Source organism: Ammodytes marinus (genome assembly GCF_949987685.1).
Source record: "Ammodytes marinus genome assembly, chromosome: 21".
In the NCBI taxonomy this organism is placed as follows: domain Eukaryota; kingdom Metazoa; phylum Chordata; class Actinopteri; order Uranoscopiformes; family Ammodytidae; genus Ammodytes; species Ammodytes marinus.
In genome coordinates this window covers 15,533,973-15,549,818 of record NC_137225.1, presented here as the reverse complement: position 1 = coordinate 15,549,818, position 15,846 = coordinate 15,533,973, and the positions used below count along the sequence as shown (strand labels likewise).

General features: G+C 40.2%; 2 protein-coding genes across 3 annotated transcripts; one reads left to right on the top strand and one right to left on the bottom strand.

Moving 5' to 3' along the window:
* Nucleotides 1–275: 275 nt before the first annotated feature.
* On the bottom strand, nt 276–8,974 carry atp6v1ab (ATPase H+ transporting V1 subunit Ab). Its single transcript, XM_080049941.1, has 15 exons — nt 8,908–8,974; nt 6,227–6,330; nt 5,906–6,034; nt 5,251–5,465; nt 4,851–4,988; nt 4,610–4,761; nt 3,906–4,068; nt 3,711–3,819; nt 3,487–3,609; nt 2,620–2,734; nt 2,293–2,356; nt 1,978–2,181; nt 1,793–1,887; nt 1,532–1,703; nt 276–967 (listed from the first exon to the last, which is right to left on the bottom strand). Exons 2-15 carry the CDS (start codon nt 6,306–6,308, stop codon nt 875–877), a joined length of 1,854 nt encoding a protein of 617 aa, XP_079906067.1. The 5' UTR covers nt 6,309–6,330; nt 8,908–8,974; the 3' UTR covers nt 276–874.
* A 1,678-nt stretch (nt 8,975–10,652) lies between these two features.
* Nucleotides 10,653–15,577, top strand: naa50 (N-alpha-acetyltransferase 50, NatE catalytic subunit). Of its 2 annotated transcripts, none has more exons than XM_080049869.1 (5): nt 10,653–10,829; nt 12,559–12,692; nt 13,099–13,218; nt 13,311–13,377; nt 14,134–15,577. In XM_080049869.1, the coding sequence occupies exons 1-5, from the start codon at nt 10,822–10,824 to the stop codon at nt 14,309–14,311; spliced, it is 507 nt and encodes a 168-aa protein (XP_079905995.1). In that variant the 5' UTR covers nt 10,653–10,821; the 3' UTR covers nt 14,312–15,577. The 2 variants fall into 2 exon arrangements, with proteins under 2 accessions (XP_079905995.1, XP_079905994.1); XM_080049868.1 differs by having other exon boundaries at nt 12,556–12,692.
* Nucleotides 15,578–15,846: the final 269 nt, after the last annotated feature.

Here is a 15,846-nt window from a genome sequence, read left to right as displayed (position 1 = left end):
TGTTAACGTTTTTTTGTTTTGTTTTTTTAAACTAGAAAATAGGTTTCAAATCACATCTCTTTCATTCATTGCAATCACTAAATAACGAACTGACATTTGAAAATAATAGTCATCAAAGTAGGACTAGTTGAGAGGATTTCCATGATCAGGGGGCAGGGTGCTGGAAGGTATGAGCGATATGCAGAGAGACCAGTTCTGCAGCAGTTAAAGCATCATCAGGAAATAAGAGATCAAAAAGGCAAACAAAGACACACGCTCACATTGTTGTTTTCCCCATGTTTTAATTCTTTGGGAGTAACATGATGAAAGTATTGACTCTTGGCACATTCACACAGCAAAGTACACGACACGGCACAGCGTGAAGCACAACCATTAAAAAAAAATAAAAATAGGAAAAACAACGAAGGCCTCACGTCAAAAATGCTGGTAATAAATAGATTGATCTTATTAATAAATTTATATTCAATACTCTTTCTTCTGTACAGAATAGATGGGTTTATGATTTACAACACATCAACCGAACACAAATACAAGGAAAAATCATGTAAACAGAGAAAAGGAAGAAACGGGGTAAAGAGATCCCACTTTCTTTCGTAAACACATAAAATCCACACACACACACACACACGCTCGATAAGCAGAGGATCCAGAATGCGCCTATGTAAGGCAACAAATAATAATAATGAATACAGTACTACAGTACATCTTTTTCCCTCCACATGAAAATGTGTGCACTCACAGACACACTCACAATCACTCACAAAATAGGGGCACAAGGGTTGGGTTTGGGAAGCATACGAGGATGTGGAATGTGATTCTGCAGCAGAGGGGTGAGAGATGAGAGTTTGGGAAAAGCTGTGAGAGGCGGGATAGCCTATTCTTCCAACGTGCGGAAGCTGTTCTGCATGTCCTCCACTAGTTGAGCGTACTCGGCCTTGATCTTTGCCTCGCCGTCTTTCACTGGGTCCTGCATCGGGAAAAGGAAAACACAGTCTCACAAAAGGTGAAAGAGAAAAAGTATGTGTATGTTTTGTATCTTGTTTTGTTCGACAATGTTTTTTTATATTTCACCCTTGGCTCAATTCTTTCTCGATAAATGAAAAGCTGCGGTCACTGTGACAGGTACAGTGGAAGGATTTAATGTTTCACTTCCATCGTGATCGTTCCAACTCTTAAAAAGCAGCAAACAATCCCTCGACATGCTCCACATAATACAGCACAAAGACACTCCTCATTTAAGAATGTCAACTTTAGCAAACATTTAAACAGCAGATCTCAATCTTTGTACCTTGTGACAAAACCAAATGTCCCTTTTACTGTTTATTCTATAAACTCAAAGACCTGAGGAAGATCAGTAGGATTGAAACATGATCTGCAATATTAGTAAAGTCAGTTCTATCTTTGGGGTGTAGGACATTCTCTTTTTTTGGTTCATGCTATGTAGTTAAAATCCCCTTGAGGACCACGCCATTACCACATAAAACAAGAGACATACTGTAAGCCCCCTTTGCAGGCATAAACACACACTGACCTTGAATTTCATTGAGCTGATCCTGTAGAGGATTTCTCCCATGTGCTCCTTGATCATGGCCCAGGTGATCTTGTTGTCGCTCTGAGCCGTGGTCTCCACTGCGTGCCGCGCCATGTCGTAGAAAGAAATCATGTTGGACAGGATGCCCACCGTCTTATAGAAGGGACAGAACCTGAGGAGGAAGGTCAAAATAAATAAATCACGTAGATTACTCGTTGCTTTTAAGGTTTGATATCCATTTCAAATGGGATTCTTTGTTACCTGTCATATGGACTGTAACCGTTCTGCTGCAGGAAGTCGTCTTTGATGAGCTTGGCCACTTCCAGGGTGATTTTATCTGTTTCTGCCAGCGATGCCTGTAAAAAAAAATAATAATAAAATATTGTCATTGAATAGTTGTGATTTTATTTTATTTTTTAAAGGGAGAGATGAAAATCCGAACAAACCTTTCCGACGAGCTGCACAATCTCAGCCAGGTCCTCCTCCTCCTGCAGGATCTCCTTGGCCTTGGTGCGCAGGGGCACAAACTCGGGGAAGTGCTTGTCGTAGTACTCATCCAGAGCCCGGGTGTATTTGCTGTAGCTGATCAGCCAGTTCACGGAGGGGAAGTGCTTCCTCTGAGCCAGCTTCTTATCCAGACCCCAGAACACCTGAGAGGGGAAACAAATATAACACAGTCAAGCATAGACCTGAACACCTTTAAAATCAACAAAAACTGCATCGGAATGACATCATCAGTATCTGAGTTTCAAATCGCCTACCTGCACAATACCAAGTGTGGCTGAAGTAACGGGGTCAGAGAAGTCACCACCAGGAGGGGACACACTGAGGAAAAAGAACAAGTTTCATTTAAGTGTGAAAATCCGACTAACTAAAAGCCCTACCAACTGAGCTAAGGGCGCCCCAACATCCGCGTATTTTTAAGCATACTAAAATCTGACCAAAACAATTGGGACATCCTACATCTTTTTTCCACTATCATACTAAATAGCAGAAAGTATGGGTATTGGAACGCAGCCACAGTCAATACAGGAGATGCAGAGTAGTTGCAGATAGTCTCCCTCTAGTGGGGGGAAAGCTGTACTCACGCTCCTACGATGCTCACGCTGCCCTCTCTCTCGGGGTTGCCCAGACACTTCACCCTTCCAGCACGCTCGTAGAAAGAGGCGAGACGGGCGCCCAGGTAGGCAGGATAACCACTGTCTGTGGGCATGACACAGAAAACAAACTCTGTTGGTACACTGGCTTTATGCTTCCTAGCAGGTTCAACTGATTACACAAGAGGAGGGAAGAGAACCACAGCAGCTTTCTCCTAAACAAAAGACACATTGGCTCTACTGTAGGAGGGAATTCAAGGATTAAGAACGAATATAAAGAAGTGTGAGGTGGTTTGTTTTGATTGTCCACAAAGTACAAAAAAATCTAAGTCCTTAGTGACGCCATCAAATTACTTGTTTTGACCAACCGAGTCAGAAACCCCAAAAATATTCTGTCCTTTAAAAGAGAATGAGAAAAAATGCAACTGTTCACAATTTATCATTTGATTTTTTTGTCTTCAAAAAAAGACTTTAAAATCGGTTATTATTTCATTTCAACTTTCAATTTGTGGATAAACTAATGAACTGATCTTCTAATTGTTTCAGCTGTTGGAAGAGCAGATTGAGCAACCTTATATTTGATGGTTCAGTTAAATAAAAGACAGTAAATCAGGACCAAAACTCTCTCCTAATAGGATCTTAAAATTGACATAATAAAATAATTGTTGCTTCTGACATTGATTTGAGAAGTCAAAAGGCGGAATAGAGAGTGGATCTTTGTTTGCACAAGCAGAACATTTTGTAATTTACACATTCACTCCCACTTCCTTTTATAAATGTCGATATTACAAAAGACACATTAGAACCTAAATCTGCCTTCAGCTCTCATTCTAAATCTCCAGGAGACTCCTAACTCACCAGCAGGCATCTCAGCCAGACGGCCCGAAATCTCCCTGAGAGCTTCGGCCCAACGGGAGGTGGAGTCGGCCATCATGCTCACGTTGTATCCCATGTCTCTGAAGTATTCGGACAGTGTGATTCCTGCCAAAAACGAGCTGAGTTAGCATCCTTAATAAATTCTTTACTTTTACACATTCAGGTGACCACGTAGTGCTTCCCCCTGGTTATATTGACAGATATACCTGTGTAGATGGAGGCTTCTCTGGCAGCTACGGGCATGTTGGAGGTGTTTGCCACCAGAGTTGTTCTCTTCATGATGCTCTCTGTCTTGCCGCCTACCTCCATGGTCAGCTGTTGGCCAGACAACACTGTCAGAACACCCAAACAGAGTCACTGTAGCTGGGACACAACGCCCTCATAAAGCTATCAATACCCACCTCGGGGAAGTCTCGAAGCACTTCCGACATCTCGTTACCGCGCTCCCCACAGCCCACATAGACGATAACGTCACTGTTGGAGAACTTGGACAGGGACTGAGAGATGACAGTCTTTCCACAGCCAAAGGCTCCTGGGATTGCTGTGGTCCCTCCCTGCACACATCTGCACACACAGTGAAGAGAGTCAAGAATGGAGGGAAACATTACAAATCTAATTGTTAATTTTGACTTTTTGAATAAAAAATTATTTTTGCGTCACCACACTTCTAATTAACAATATGGGTCCAAAAAAGTTAAAAAAAAAGTTTTCCTGTAATATATCATACACGGCTAAGTGTCTCTTTGCTTTTTATTTTCTATATCTATTGAAAAAATAAAATATTTTTATCATTTGCTGTTCCGCGATTCATTAAATATCTTGTTTTTGGATAAAAACAAATCATAATTTTCCATTTTCCTTTATCATTCCTACATCATGTAGTAGTGCAAGTAGAAAATATTGTTTGTATTACACAACAAACAAAAATGGCTGCAGACCACCACTGTCAGGCTCTTCCGCTGCAGCCCTCCACTTGGAGGCTCACATCCACTGTCAGGCACTTTGCAACAGCTCATGCGCGAGTTGTTGCCCTTTTTGACCCATGTTGTGAATTAGGAAGGGTTTGCATAGCTTGTGTATCAAATGCAGTGCAATGAATGCTTACGGGAAAAGGGCATCCAGTACTCTCTGTCCGGTCAGCAACGGGTGGTTGGCAGGCAGCTTCTCTGTGACGGGGCGCACCTGTCGGACCGGCCATACCTGAATCATGGTGAACTGCTCCTTCAACCCCTCGAACTCCAGCTCCATCACAACGTCCTGACACAGAGAGACACAATGTCAACATGAAAACAAAACATCTACACCATGCACGGCTGTATGCGGGGAGGTGGGGCGGGCGGACTCACAGAGACGTCGTAGTTTCCAGGCGGAGCCACGTAGGTCACGGTGCCTCTGTTTCTGGGAGGCAGCATGATCTTGTGCTTGATGAGGGAGTTCTCGCACACCATGCCGTAGATGTCTCCCCCTGTGATGTGGCTGCCAACCTAACAACGATCAGAAGAGGAGAAAAAAGGAGGGCTCATTTAACTGATCATTGAAACATAAGAAAGTGTATTTATCATTGTATTGCTACAACAAACTTTGTGTTGGCACTCTCATAAAACAGCGTCAAACAAATTCATAATCACACCAACATAAGACAAAAAACTAAGACAAACAAAGATAAACAAACAGGAACAAGATCAATTTAAGACAACACTGTCATGTGGAGGTGAAGGTTTGAGGTTGAGTGCAGCAGACACACACCCGCAGGCTCTTGCTGGGAGTAAACTCCCACTTGAGGTCTCGGTTCAGGGCCCCGATGTTCACACCTCTGGGGATGTAGATGCTTTGTGTGATGTCGTTGATGTCTTTCAGTGGTCGCTGGATACCGTCAAAGATGGAGCCCATGATTCCTGGACCCAACTCCACAGAGAGGGGTTTGCCCGTCCGCAGCACGGGATCTCCGACAGACACGCCGGCTGCATTCAAGCTCAGGAAAGTTATTTAAAATATGCAAGACACTACTATGCTAAATTTGAAGTTGAAAGAATAATAAGGAGTAGAACAGTGGATCCATTCAATATACTGATTGCACATGAGAGCTGTTCTTTGTATGGCTTAAAACATTTAATTTGTTTTGTTTAATTGTATTGCATTAAATATTGGTCTATGTAGTATTCCTTCACCCTCATAGAGCTGTGTTTCACTACTCTATCAAACAAACAAACAAACAAACAAACAAACACACACACAGAGATTTGGCTAGCTTTATATCACTCCGCTCTCTGTTGTTGTGTCAGTTTTGGGCCCCTGACTGATTGTAAGAAGTACAAGTTGGAGCAGTCGTACAGTGGAATATGAAAAATTGCAACATAGAGTAAAATCAGTGAATGGCCAGTGATGTGTGTCAAAAGGATACACGTCTCCTCGTAGACCTGGATGGTGGCCATGTCTCCCTCCAGCCTGATGATCTCTCCCACCAGCTCACAGTGGCCCACGCGCACCAGCTCGTACATGGCTGCTCCCGCCATCGCTGTAGCCGTAACCACTAGGGGAAGAAAAAAAACAACAACAACAAAAAACAGGGTTAAACAATCAGACCGAATGCAAGTACACAATCAACACTAGAGAGCCACATCTGGACTTCAGTCTTGTTTCTGAAACGTTCTAAAGGCTTCTGTTTTGTTATAGAGAACAAAGTGTAGAAAGAACTTTGTGGTGGGCAGTGATGGAAACTGACCTGGTCCGGAGACTCCATGAACGAATCCAAACTCGCTCTCTCGCTCCGCATCCCTGATCTTGGGCAGCTTGGACATGTCCATCTTCACAGGCTTAAAGGTTTAACTGACAATGAGAGCAGATACATCAGGCCACAGTGAAATAGAGGAAATGAACCAGAGGATGTTACAGAGTGAGGCCATTCTCTCCTCTGCAATGGTCACTTTTTAACATACTAGCACTTTATGTCCGTGTCTACATTTTAATTACAGAGAGCTTTCATTAGCCACCATAAAGCAGCCGTGGGTATGAGTGCTTTGAATAATGGTGTTACAGTTCATTCAATCTGAGACCATGCAGTGTTACGAATCAGTATAAGAACCGAGCAGAGAACCAAGTGCTTTATGGGAAGAGAATCTGATCTGACGGTGCAGGATTGCAGCATCACTTTGACTGACGTTTATTACTGATGGCAACAAAAGCATTTTACATTCTGTTGATACATTTGTCTGTATAAAAGCAGCAAACCACAGTTTGCATAATTTCCACAAAAACAACGGATTACAACCATAACAAATGAATTATCTCAACCTAAAAGGCAAGATAATAAAATGATAAACATAAAGTTAGCAAAAAATGTAAAGATATTACGGTACCAAATGAACAGACTAGATATTTGCTTGGCACTATGGTAGTGGGCACCTCCTACTGTTACCATGGAAACCCCCTGAAAAAATACAGCACCATCACCTCTCTCACGACTCTTCATTTCTCAGCATTATTACACACAGCGCCCGATCTAGGCCACTCCATTCTCCTCCTTTGGCTGCACACACTCCGGGTCCAGAAGTACAGTCAGTGTGACGCATCAGGCTAACATTAGAGGGGGATTCCACAGAGCAGCATGTTCCTCTGCTTTCCCTTTGCGCAAACAGTCGTACACACATGCTCCTTTTTTCAAAATCTTTGCATGATATTCTGTCTCCTATTATTCTTACTTATTTATTCATCACATAATATATCCACTAAATACTGCCTCAAGTCAGTGAGGATAAATGCAGGAATCACAGTCTGTTTTGAGTCGTGACTTAAACCCACCCCCTGCAGCAGACTGCAGATTTTGAATACATCAAAGAGCAGCTTTATCAGTAATATACCGCATGCATCAGAGACAGTAGATGCTATATGCATAGTTATACTTCATAAATATGATGCTTTTCTTTCTTTATCCGACAGTTGTATCACACATACAGTCCTATACATCCATGTCCTTTTCTTGTCCTTCCCACTGATGCACAGATCTTCCTGTTTACTCCAGGCAGAGTGAACCAATCTGTGCAGGCTCCACCAACGGGTCGATGCAGGAACTACAACAATGACAACCTTAAACAGGCCTTACTCAACAGAACAACAAAATCCCCCTCCCTTTTAAATCAGTTATGTGAGTTTTATCTCAGAGAAAGACCAAGCACAACCCTAAACAGCCACCCGATCAGTATCAATGTGTGCCTGATGAATAGCCTCCAAATAGTAGAATACAATGGTAAAGCTAAGGTCTATGATTCATCATAAACACACAACTCTCTACCTGCTTGATTAAATCTAATTCTACAATCAAACAAGAATAACGTGGAAAAAACAACAACATTTGATGACAATAATCTGCAGTTAAAGTCAAATTATTCTGTTATAATCCTGGCTCCCACAGCTACAGACATGACACTTGATCATATGATCCTGGCACATGACCGGCTAGCCCTCCCTACACGATTCTCTTTAGGGAAGTGGAACAACTAACACATGGTGCAAAACTGGGAAGTACCATTTAGGACAATGACATTTACCCCCCTTAAATAGCCTACAATCCTGCACAGAAAATGGGAATGGGGCACAGTAAATATGTATTTACCTTTTTATTAGTATACTGCTGATCTTCAGTGCTATGTTGGCTAATTTGAGTTAGAAAGTAAAGAAACATGGGAATGGTTATCTGCTTGCTGTCAACAAATGTCAAATTCAAAGTGACAGAAGGGAAACATATTGTAAACCAGGCATATACTGGAATGTTGTCTGTGCTCATTACTAAGTATTTGAGTTAAGGGACATGTCTAAATATAAATATATATTTAGGGGTGTCTGTGCAAAAAATGTACTCAGAAATGTTACACATTAGTGAGAAGGCCACGAAAAATCATCCTCACACACTCATGTTAATTGCAAACTCCTTGGAAGCAAGTTCGCATGAAACTCAGCTGAATTATATTTTGCTAAACAAGGGGAATCGGGTTCTTGAAGAGGAGATTTAATGTGAGATTAATGAACTGGTAGCCTGTTTATGATGATCATTGGTTTGAGCTGGTCTCAATGCAGGACATTCAGTTTGATAGCTTATCTAGAAACTCTGTGCGAGCTAACATACACAGAAAGGTTAGACTAAATGAATAAACACTATCTGTAATTTACACTTTGTCTTAAGGGTAAAAAAAAAACAATGTTAGCTAGCTCTGTTATTCTGTATTGTAAAAACGGTAGCAATACTGGTCTCGGCCTGGATGAAAATATGCTGGCCCAATCATTTTTTTTATTTCTTTTATTTTGCGCAACGAGGAAGCTGAACTATTTCATTGCCAACGCACTAGAAATGGTGAGTTTGTATTATCGAGAACAAGTAGGCCAACAAAAAAAGACAAAGATAATATTTACCGTATTGTGGTGAAGTGGTGGTTTGCTGTCTTGTATCGAGAGAAAAGCGATGGTTGCTGCGGTGCGTGACAGCGGACTGAGATCAGCTGACAATTCACTGGCTGCTCAGTTTTACTGCTGGGTCCCTGCAACCGCTGCCATTCTGGCTCCGCCCACGGGACTACAGCAAAGATTTTCAAAGTGGAGAACCAGTGGAGAACATATGGAGATCGATTGCTCCTGGTTGATATTCCTTCTACTACAACCAGCCCTACAAAGAGCATGAGCACGATTTTTTTTATATATATAATTTTAACATATAGGCCTAGGCCTAGGCCTTTTAGGCTAGGTCTAAAATATAAGCCCAATAGTGAAGTCAAATACCCTCCGTTTATAGCACCATCAATGACTGCCTTTTTGATTGTGACATGACATTTCGAATGTACAGTTTATTAGGCCCATATGTGATTTGACTGTCACTATAATCTCCTCAATGTGTTACATCAACGCACCCTTGTCTGTCTACAATCTGTGATCATTTGCAAATGTTTTAATCATGCTGCTCACAATAGAAGTTTCTCTTTCTGTAATGTTATATCGTACATTTTCTAATTCATATCTCTTGAAATCATCCTTTTGCCTATGTTCTCTTTGTTAATGTTAATTGTATGTATTGTGTGAGTGTGCACCAAAATACCACAACAAATTCCTTGTAGGCTATGTGTGAACCTCATACCTAAACGTCACTTTGATCTTGATTCTGGTGTGTGCTGAAATAGAAACCGGAGTGTTTTAAACGCATACCCTGTTGTTCTTTTAATTGAGGCAATTGTAAGTTGTCCCACATTATTATTATTTTATTTATTTATTTGTTGGTTGTTATTATTATTATTATTATTATTATTATTATTATTATTATTATTATTATTATTATTATTATTATTATTATTATTATTATTATAGTTATATTAAAGTGATTCATTAACGCCCTTACCAAAACATGTTTCTCTGAATGTTTCAATCATCTAGCAACTTTATGTAGAACAGCTGATATTAGTCTCCTTGCGGGTTAATTAATGTGACCCTGCTAACAAATGGTAATTATAATCTAACAGTACAGTAGGCCTACACAGTTACGGTCATTCAAGGTGAGAAGCCCATCTCTTACACGCCAAATATATTTACGTTTGAGCCAAAATGGAGGCTGTATTACAAATTGCTGAGATTAATCATTATCATTATCTCCATAATCTCTGTTAAAAATCAATGCTGAGACAAGAGAATACTTTTTTTTACAGTCAAGAGATGTATTTATTCATACCTCTCTGAAGTGGTCTGGTTGCTAATATGATAGACATACATGTAAATGTCTGTGTTTATGTTCCTTATGTTTGTTTTATGGTCCTGAGAGTATGTCAAAAGGATTTCATTTATTGCATGTTGCACAAGTATGGAGCATTTCCCCAAAAAGTGGGTGACATCCTTTTACAGAGCGGTATAATATGCCCGGAGTAATTCCTTTCAGGTTTCGTACATTGGCTGTATCCCTCCTTGTCTGATGAAAAACAATATTGCATAACACAACAGTTTTAATATCGAAATGATCCTGTATGTAATTTAACTGAACACCTTTTGCATTTGCTTGGTGGATGCTGCTTGGGGACTGTTGAGACACCCTGAGAGACCAAATTCAGGATGTCTTAAATCCCATAAAGAACACAGAGCAGTGTTTCTGCGCATGAGCGGGGTCAGGGTTGACAGTCTCCACAGTCGTGGTGGAAGGAGTGTGGCGGCTAAGCTAACTGCAACTAGCTACATGTGGAGGGTAAAACGGGAGGCAACCCCGACCCCAACTCTGTCAGAAATCCCCCCTTGTTACCCGAAACAACTCTGAAGTTCAGCCTCGTCGAAAATCAGGGATAATATCTGTTTACAATGAAAGGGTGAGTGTAAGCTTTTGAGTCTCAATTAAGTAGCTTAGCACGAGTAAAGTTTTTCATGTCTGTTTTTTTTCTTCTGTTTTTTGAGGCGGGGAGGAGGCGGCGAGGCTAGCTAGCTAGCTCAGCTACCTTTATTTAGCTGTAGGACAATAAAGAACATAACACCGACAGAGTCGTCACTGAAACATTTAAGGCGTTGTTGTTCTCGTGAACTTAACCCGGCTGTCGGTTTGTGTAGCTCCGCGGACTAGCGAAGCTAACCAGCTAGCTGCTAGTGGGAAGCTGAGTCAGTCAACCTCACTTCAGCTAAGCTAAAGAGGCAGAACCTGGATACTTCAATAATTTGTGTTTTAGCGTCACAGTCAGTTTAACTGGAATCCAGTTGCAGCAAACTAGCAAAGTCAGTTTATTAAGCTCATAGAGCAGAAGTTAGTCTTTCAGTAGTTAGATCGTGTTGCTCAGCCCTGTCAACGTTCCATCACTGAAACTTGACATGTCAAAGTAGCACTTTCATATTAATTTGCCTGCGGTGTTTGATTCTCAAATTACATAACATGGTAGCAGGCGATTAAGGCTGAAATGTATTAATTGTTTACTTATGATTTCGGCAGACAGTAGAAGTGTTTGAAGTGTGGATAGAGATGCTGGACACGTGACCAACAGCTGTTTTGTATATGTAGTCTAGTCTAGTCTCCTATAAATATCACAGTGAACCCCTCAATCACACAAGCTGTGAGTGTTGTATTTGGGGTCACTTACTTGGACACTATCACAAGCAAACATACCTATGTTATCTTAAGAGTTGACTTGTTTTTAGCAGGTGCAACATCCATGTACTTAGCAGGGTTCCATAATTGAATAAGGGCATCTAAAAAAAGACCTTAAATGTGTTTCAAATTTCTCAACTCAATCTTCGATAGTCTTAAAAAATACATTTATAGCAGTAGGAATTTATTGATATTTTTTTCTTCTGACATTGTAGTTTATGAACTCTTATAATTGTTAGAATCTTCTTTTTTGTATAGATAATTTACATTTGCATTGCAGATCAGCATGATATGATCCAATATGTTTGCATAATGTGTGTCATTATAAAAAGCCAAACTTGCATTCAACTGTAGGAACCCTGGTTTAGTGATTAAAAGGCGGGAATATCAGATTGATTTGCCTCAGATGTTTATGTTGTGAGTCATTTAGGTGAACTGTTTCACAATTGGGTTTTGTGTGGCATCGTCCCATTGTGTCATGTGGCCTTTGTGGGATAGTGGCCCAGCTTCCACCATATGTGAATTGGTTGTCTTTTGTTGATTACCTTCATTGTTCAATTGTCATGAAATGGTGAAAAATTTCAATCGGTGTGTCCGAATGCAAAATGCGTCATCTTCACATGCCTCGTGGTCTATTTGTTCTAAACCCAAATATATTTCGTTTACTTTTACATAAACAAAAGAAAAACATAAAAATCCTCACATTTTAGAAGCTGCAGCTGCATCAAGGTTCAGCAGTTTGTTTGGAAGCTTACCTAATACTATTTATTTTTTTGTTGACTAAAGATATTAATTATTCGTTTTGGATTTAAAGTTTATAATGTTTATTCAATTCAGTTTTCAGGTGATCAACAGTCCTATCTTGCATCAAAGTTACCAACGTGCTGTAGTGTTGCCTTTAAGTCCAATTGTCAGTCTGCTAATGATTTGTCAGCTATTTGACCGTTTTGCTCTTGTTCCAGTAGCCGGATCGAGCTGGGGGATGTTACGCCCCACAACATTAAACAGCTGAAACGCCTGAACCAGGTCATCTTCCCTGTCAGCTACAACGACAAGTTTTACAAGGATGTGCTGGAAGTTGGAGAGCTTGCAAAGCTAGGTAAGAATACATCATTCCTGTAACTTGCACCCAGGTAACTTTAAATAAAAAATAAAATATATGAAGCATGAAGCCTATGTATTTATGGAGACACTGATATGATGGGGATTCACAGCCGCTTGGATGAAAAGTAGTCTTCTTTCACTGCTTGGTTCACATTAGGGCCTGACCGATATTGATTGCTGTAAATAGGCTATAGCCTTAATGCCATGCATTTAGGCTACCTCCAGGGCAGCAATACATTTCACACATGATTGCTTGAAAAAAACGGCTACTAACAGCCAGAACTGCATTGTCATGAAAACCTTTTCGCCGTCCTCTGCAGTCTAGCAAAAAAATGCCTTTTTAGTATAGAAGATAGTAAAGATTTTCTGTGTTTCAATATTACCTCTGCTTTGTCTTGCAGCCTACTTCAATGACATTGCAGTGGGCGCTGTGTGCTGTAGAGTGGATCACTCTCAGAACCAGAAGAGACTGTACATCATGACGCTCGGCTGTCTAGCACCTTACCGTAGACTTGGAATTGGTAAGGAGCCCTGCATCTCTAAAAAGACGCTACACTTAACCATGCGATCTTGTGCTTTGTTTTTCCAACTTTTCCTTTGTCTTTTTCTCCAGGTACGAAGATGTTGAATCACGTGCTAAACATCTGTGAGAAGGATGGCACTTTTGACAACATTTACCTGTGAGTGTCTTTATAGCAGAGGGTGCATGAGGAGATTGTATTATTTTTTTTTTATTATTTTTTTTTGTAATTCAAGTTTTTTTATTGAATTTTCGCTTTGGTGTATGCCAGTACATCGTTACACATAGAGAGACATTTGTTATTACCGTACAAATAAGTCTTTGCCATATAAAAAATAGAATCAAAATAAATACTTGTATCTGTAAAATCAAGAGATAAAAAGAGCAGCTCTAGGGGCACATTCATATTGGAGTGACTAGAATGGTTATCCATACAACATTCAAGAGCATCATTACATTCCATCAACTTTGTTCACGTTACAGGTTAATCGGTCAGTGTGATATATGTCCAGAAACTATCCCATGCTGGTGCTTTATCCTTGTTTATAGTATTAAGCATATGTTCATATGAGGCTGTTTTTTATCATGGCGTTAGCCCATTCTTTAAAACCTGGAATTGTAACTGTTTTCCAGTGTTTAAGAATTGTCCTTGCAGCCACTGTAATGCCAACCATGATGACAGAAAACTCTTTACTTGACATGTTATGTAGTTGACTTCTGTCACCTAACAGGCAAAGTCTTGGAGATACTGGTAGTTTTCTTCTGCCTAAGTACTCCAAAACAAATTGTATTCTTTATTTTTTAGAGTTTAAGTTTTAAATTTATTTATTTTTTATTTTTTTATGAATCTTATTGTTACTTTTTGAACAATTCGAACTTCTACCACTTACACAATTTTCTATTTCCCTTCCCACAGTCACGTGCAGATCAGCAACGAGTCAGCCATTCACTTTTACCAGAAGTTTGGCTTTGAGATCATCGAAACAAAAAAGAATTACTACAAGAGGATAGAGCCGGCAGATGCTCATGTGTTGCAAAAGAGTCTGCGCAGCCCATGTGCACCCCCCACCGGAGAGCTTCAGAAGGCAGAGTAGGGGCACACCGTTTGGAAAGAGCACAGATGTGCCCGCCTCCACAGAAACAGAACTGTGACAAATGCCCCAGGGTCGACACATTCAACACTTTCTTCAAAGGACGCTAAAATGATAAAACAAATTTAAAGTACAAAAAAATGCTGCATTTATTTTGCAATGGGGTCCCTTTTCAGTTTTGCATTTATTTTTTTTTGTGCTCCCCTTTCCTCAGACAGATAATTGAACATGACAAAAGGCTCAGTATCAAAACAATTCTCCTATTGACAAAAGTTACTAACTTCAGATAGTTTTAGACTTGGTGGAGGGGGAGGTTGTGGTGTTAGCAAATCATACTGTTTGTGTTTGAGTTGTTTTTATGCGGTTATAAATCAAATGGGGACATATCTATACTGTTGAGCGAAAGGAAACAGTTGGATTGGACCTGCAAAAGTGTTTGACACACACACACACACAAAGTCCCAGCTGGTCAGCTTGGAGTGATTCTTTGAGTTACATGGAACAGTTACTACTCTATTCCCTCAACACCTGAACTCTGGGATTAATGGGAAATGTATCTGACCAGTTTATTGATATGTCATGTCCAGAGAGGAGAAGCAGAAATGTATCTCCATGGAACAGGCGTAAGGAAGGCTGAACGGTTTTGAGGTGGTGGGTCACCACTCATCATTTCTGAATAACTTTATTTTCCAGCTTGTTAATTTAATTCCCCTTCAACTGTTATCCTTATTTTTTACATCAAGATGGCAAATGGTTCAGAGGTTCTCCTGGGTTTATTACTAAGAGTGAACATTTTAAGGAATAAGCTAAACAAAATATATTATTGTGAGATCTGTTTGAATAACAACACGATGGGCTGTCTGGGTTAAGATTTGGGCATTATTTTCAGAAAAATAATTAAGGTTTGTGTGAGGGTTTGGGTTTCTACACACATGGAAGTGTTTTTAGACATCTTGCCTTAAACACCTTTGGCACCTTAGGTAGCCATCTTGCCGAAATTGTTGTCTCAAACGCCCGGCATCAGTCAGCTTTTGTTGTTACTCATACACACCTCCATTTGAAGCTCTGCCGATTGTTTGGAAATTTTTGGTGTGGTCTTTTGAACAGTGTTTTACCCCGAAGAAGCTCTGACCCGTCTGCATGTAAGGAGAGTTGTGTCCTCTCCACTGTAGTATAAGCATGTTTTTCCTTTCTTTGAAGAATTTTATCTTTTCTGGAGCTCTATATTGTAAGACTTTTTAACGTCTAAATAAAGGAATTACTATTTGCAGTAAATGTTTTTCTACTGGTCTTATTCTATTTTTAGTACATGCTTAATTATTTGCTTAATACACAGAAATATGGTTGAATATTAATTTAAACACATTATGCATTGAAGGTCTACGACAAATGTGTATTCGTTGCAAAGCTGACCCTGGATACCCTTTGACAAGTCGTGATAGGCTGAAACCTTCCACATCTGTAATGCTATTGGCTGCCGCTTCCCCCGGAACCCTCCCCTTTCTACACCATGTTCGATGTAGTCAGATTGTTTTGAG

Excerpts from the sequence above, each read along its gene's own strand:
- atp6v1ab (XM_080049941.1), bottom strand. The coding sequence starts at position 6,308 with ATGGACATGTCCAAGCTGCCCAAGATCAGGGATGCGGAGCGAGAGAGC. Across the intron at positions 4,069-4,609 it reads GTACTGGATGCCCTTTTCCC|ATGTGTGCAGGGAGGGACCA; the intron begins GTAAGCATTCAT and ends CTGTGTGTGCAG. Across the intron at positions 968-1,531 it reads TCAGCTCAATGAAATTCAAG|GACCCAGTGAAAGACGGCGA; the intron begins GTCAGTGTGTGT and ends TTCCCGATGCAG.
- naa50 (XM_080049868.1), top strand. Across the intron at positions 13,219-13,310 it reads TTACCGTAGACTTGGAATTG|GTACGAAGATGTTGAATCAC; the intron begins GTAAGGAGCCCT and ends CTTTTTCTCCAG. Across the intron at positions 13,378-14,133 it reads ACTTTTGACAACATTTACCT|TCACGTGCAGATCAGCAACG; the intron begins GTGAGTGTCTTT and ends CCCTTCCCACAG.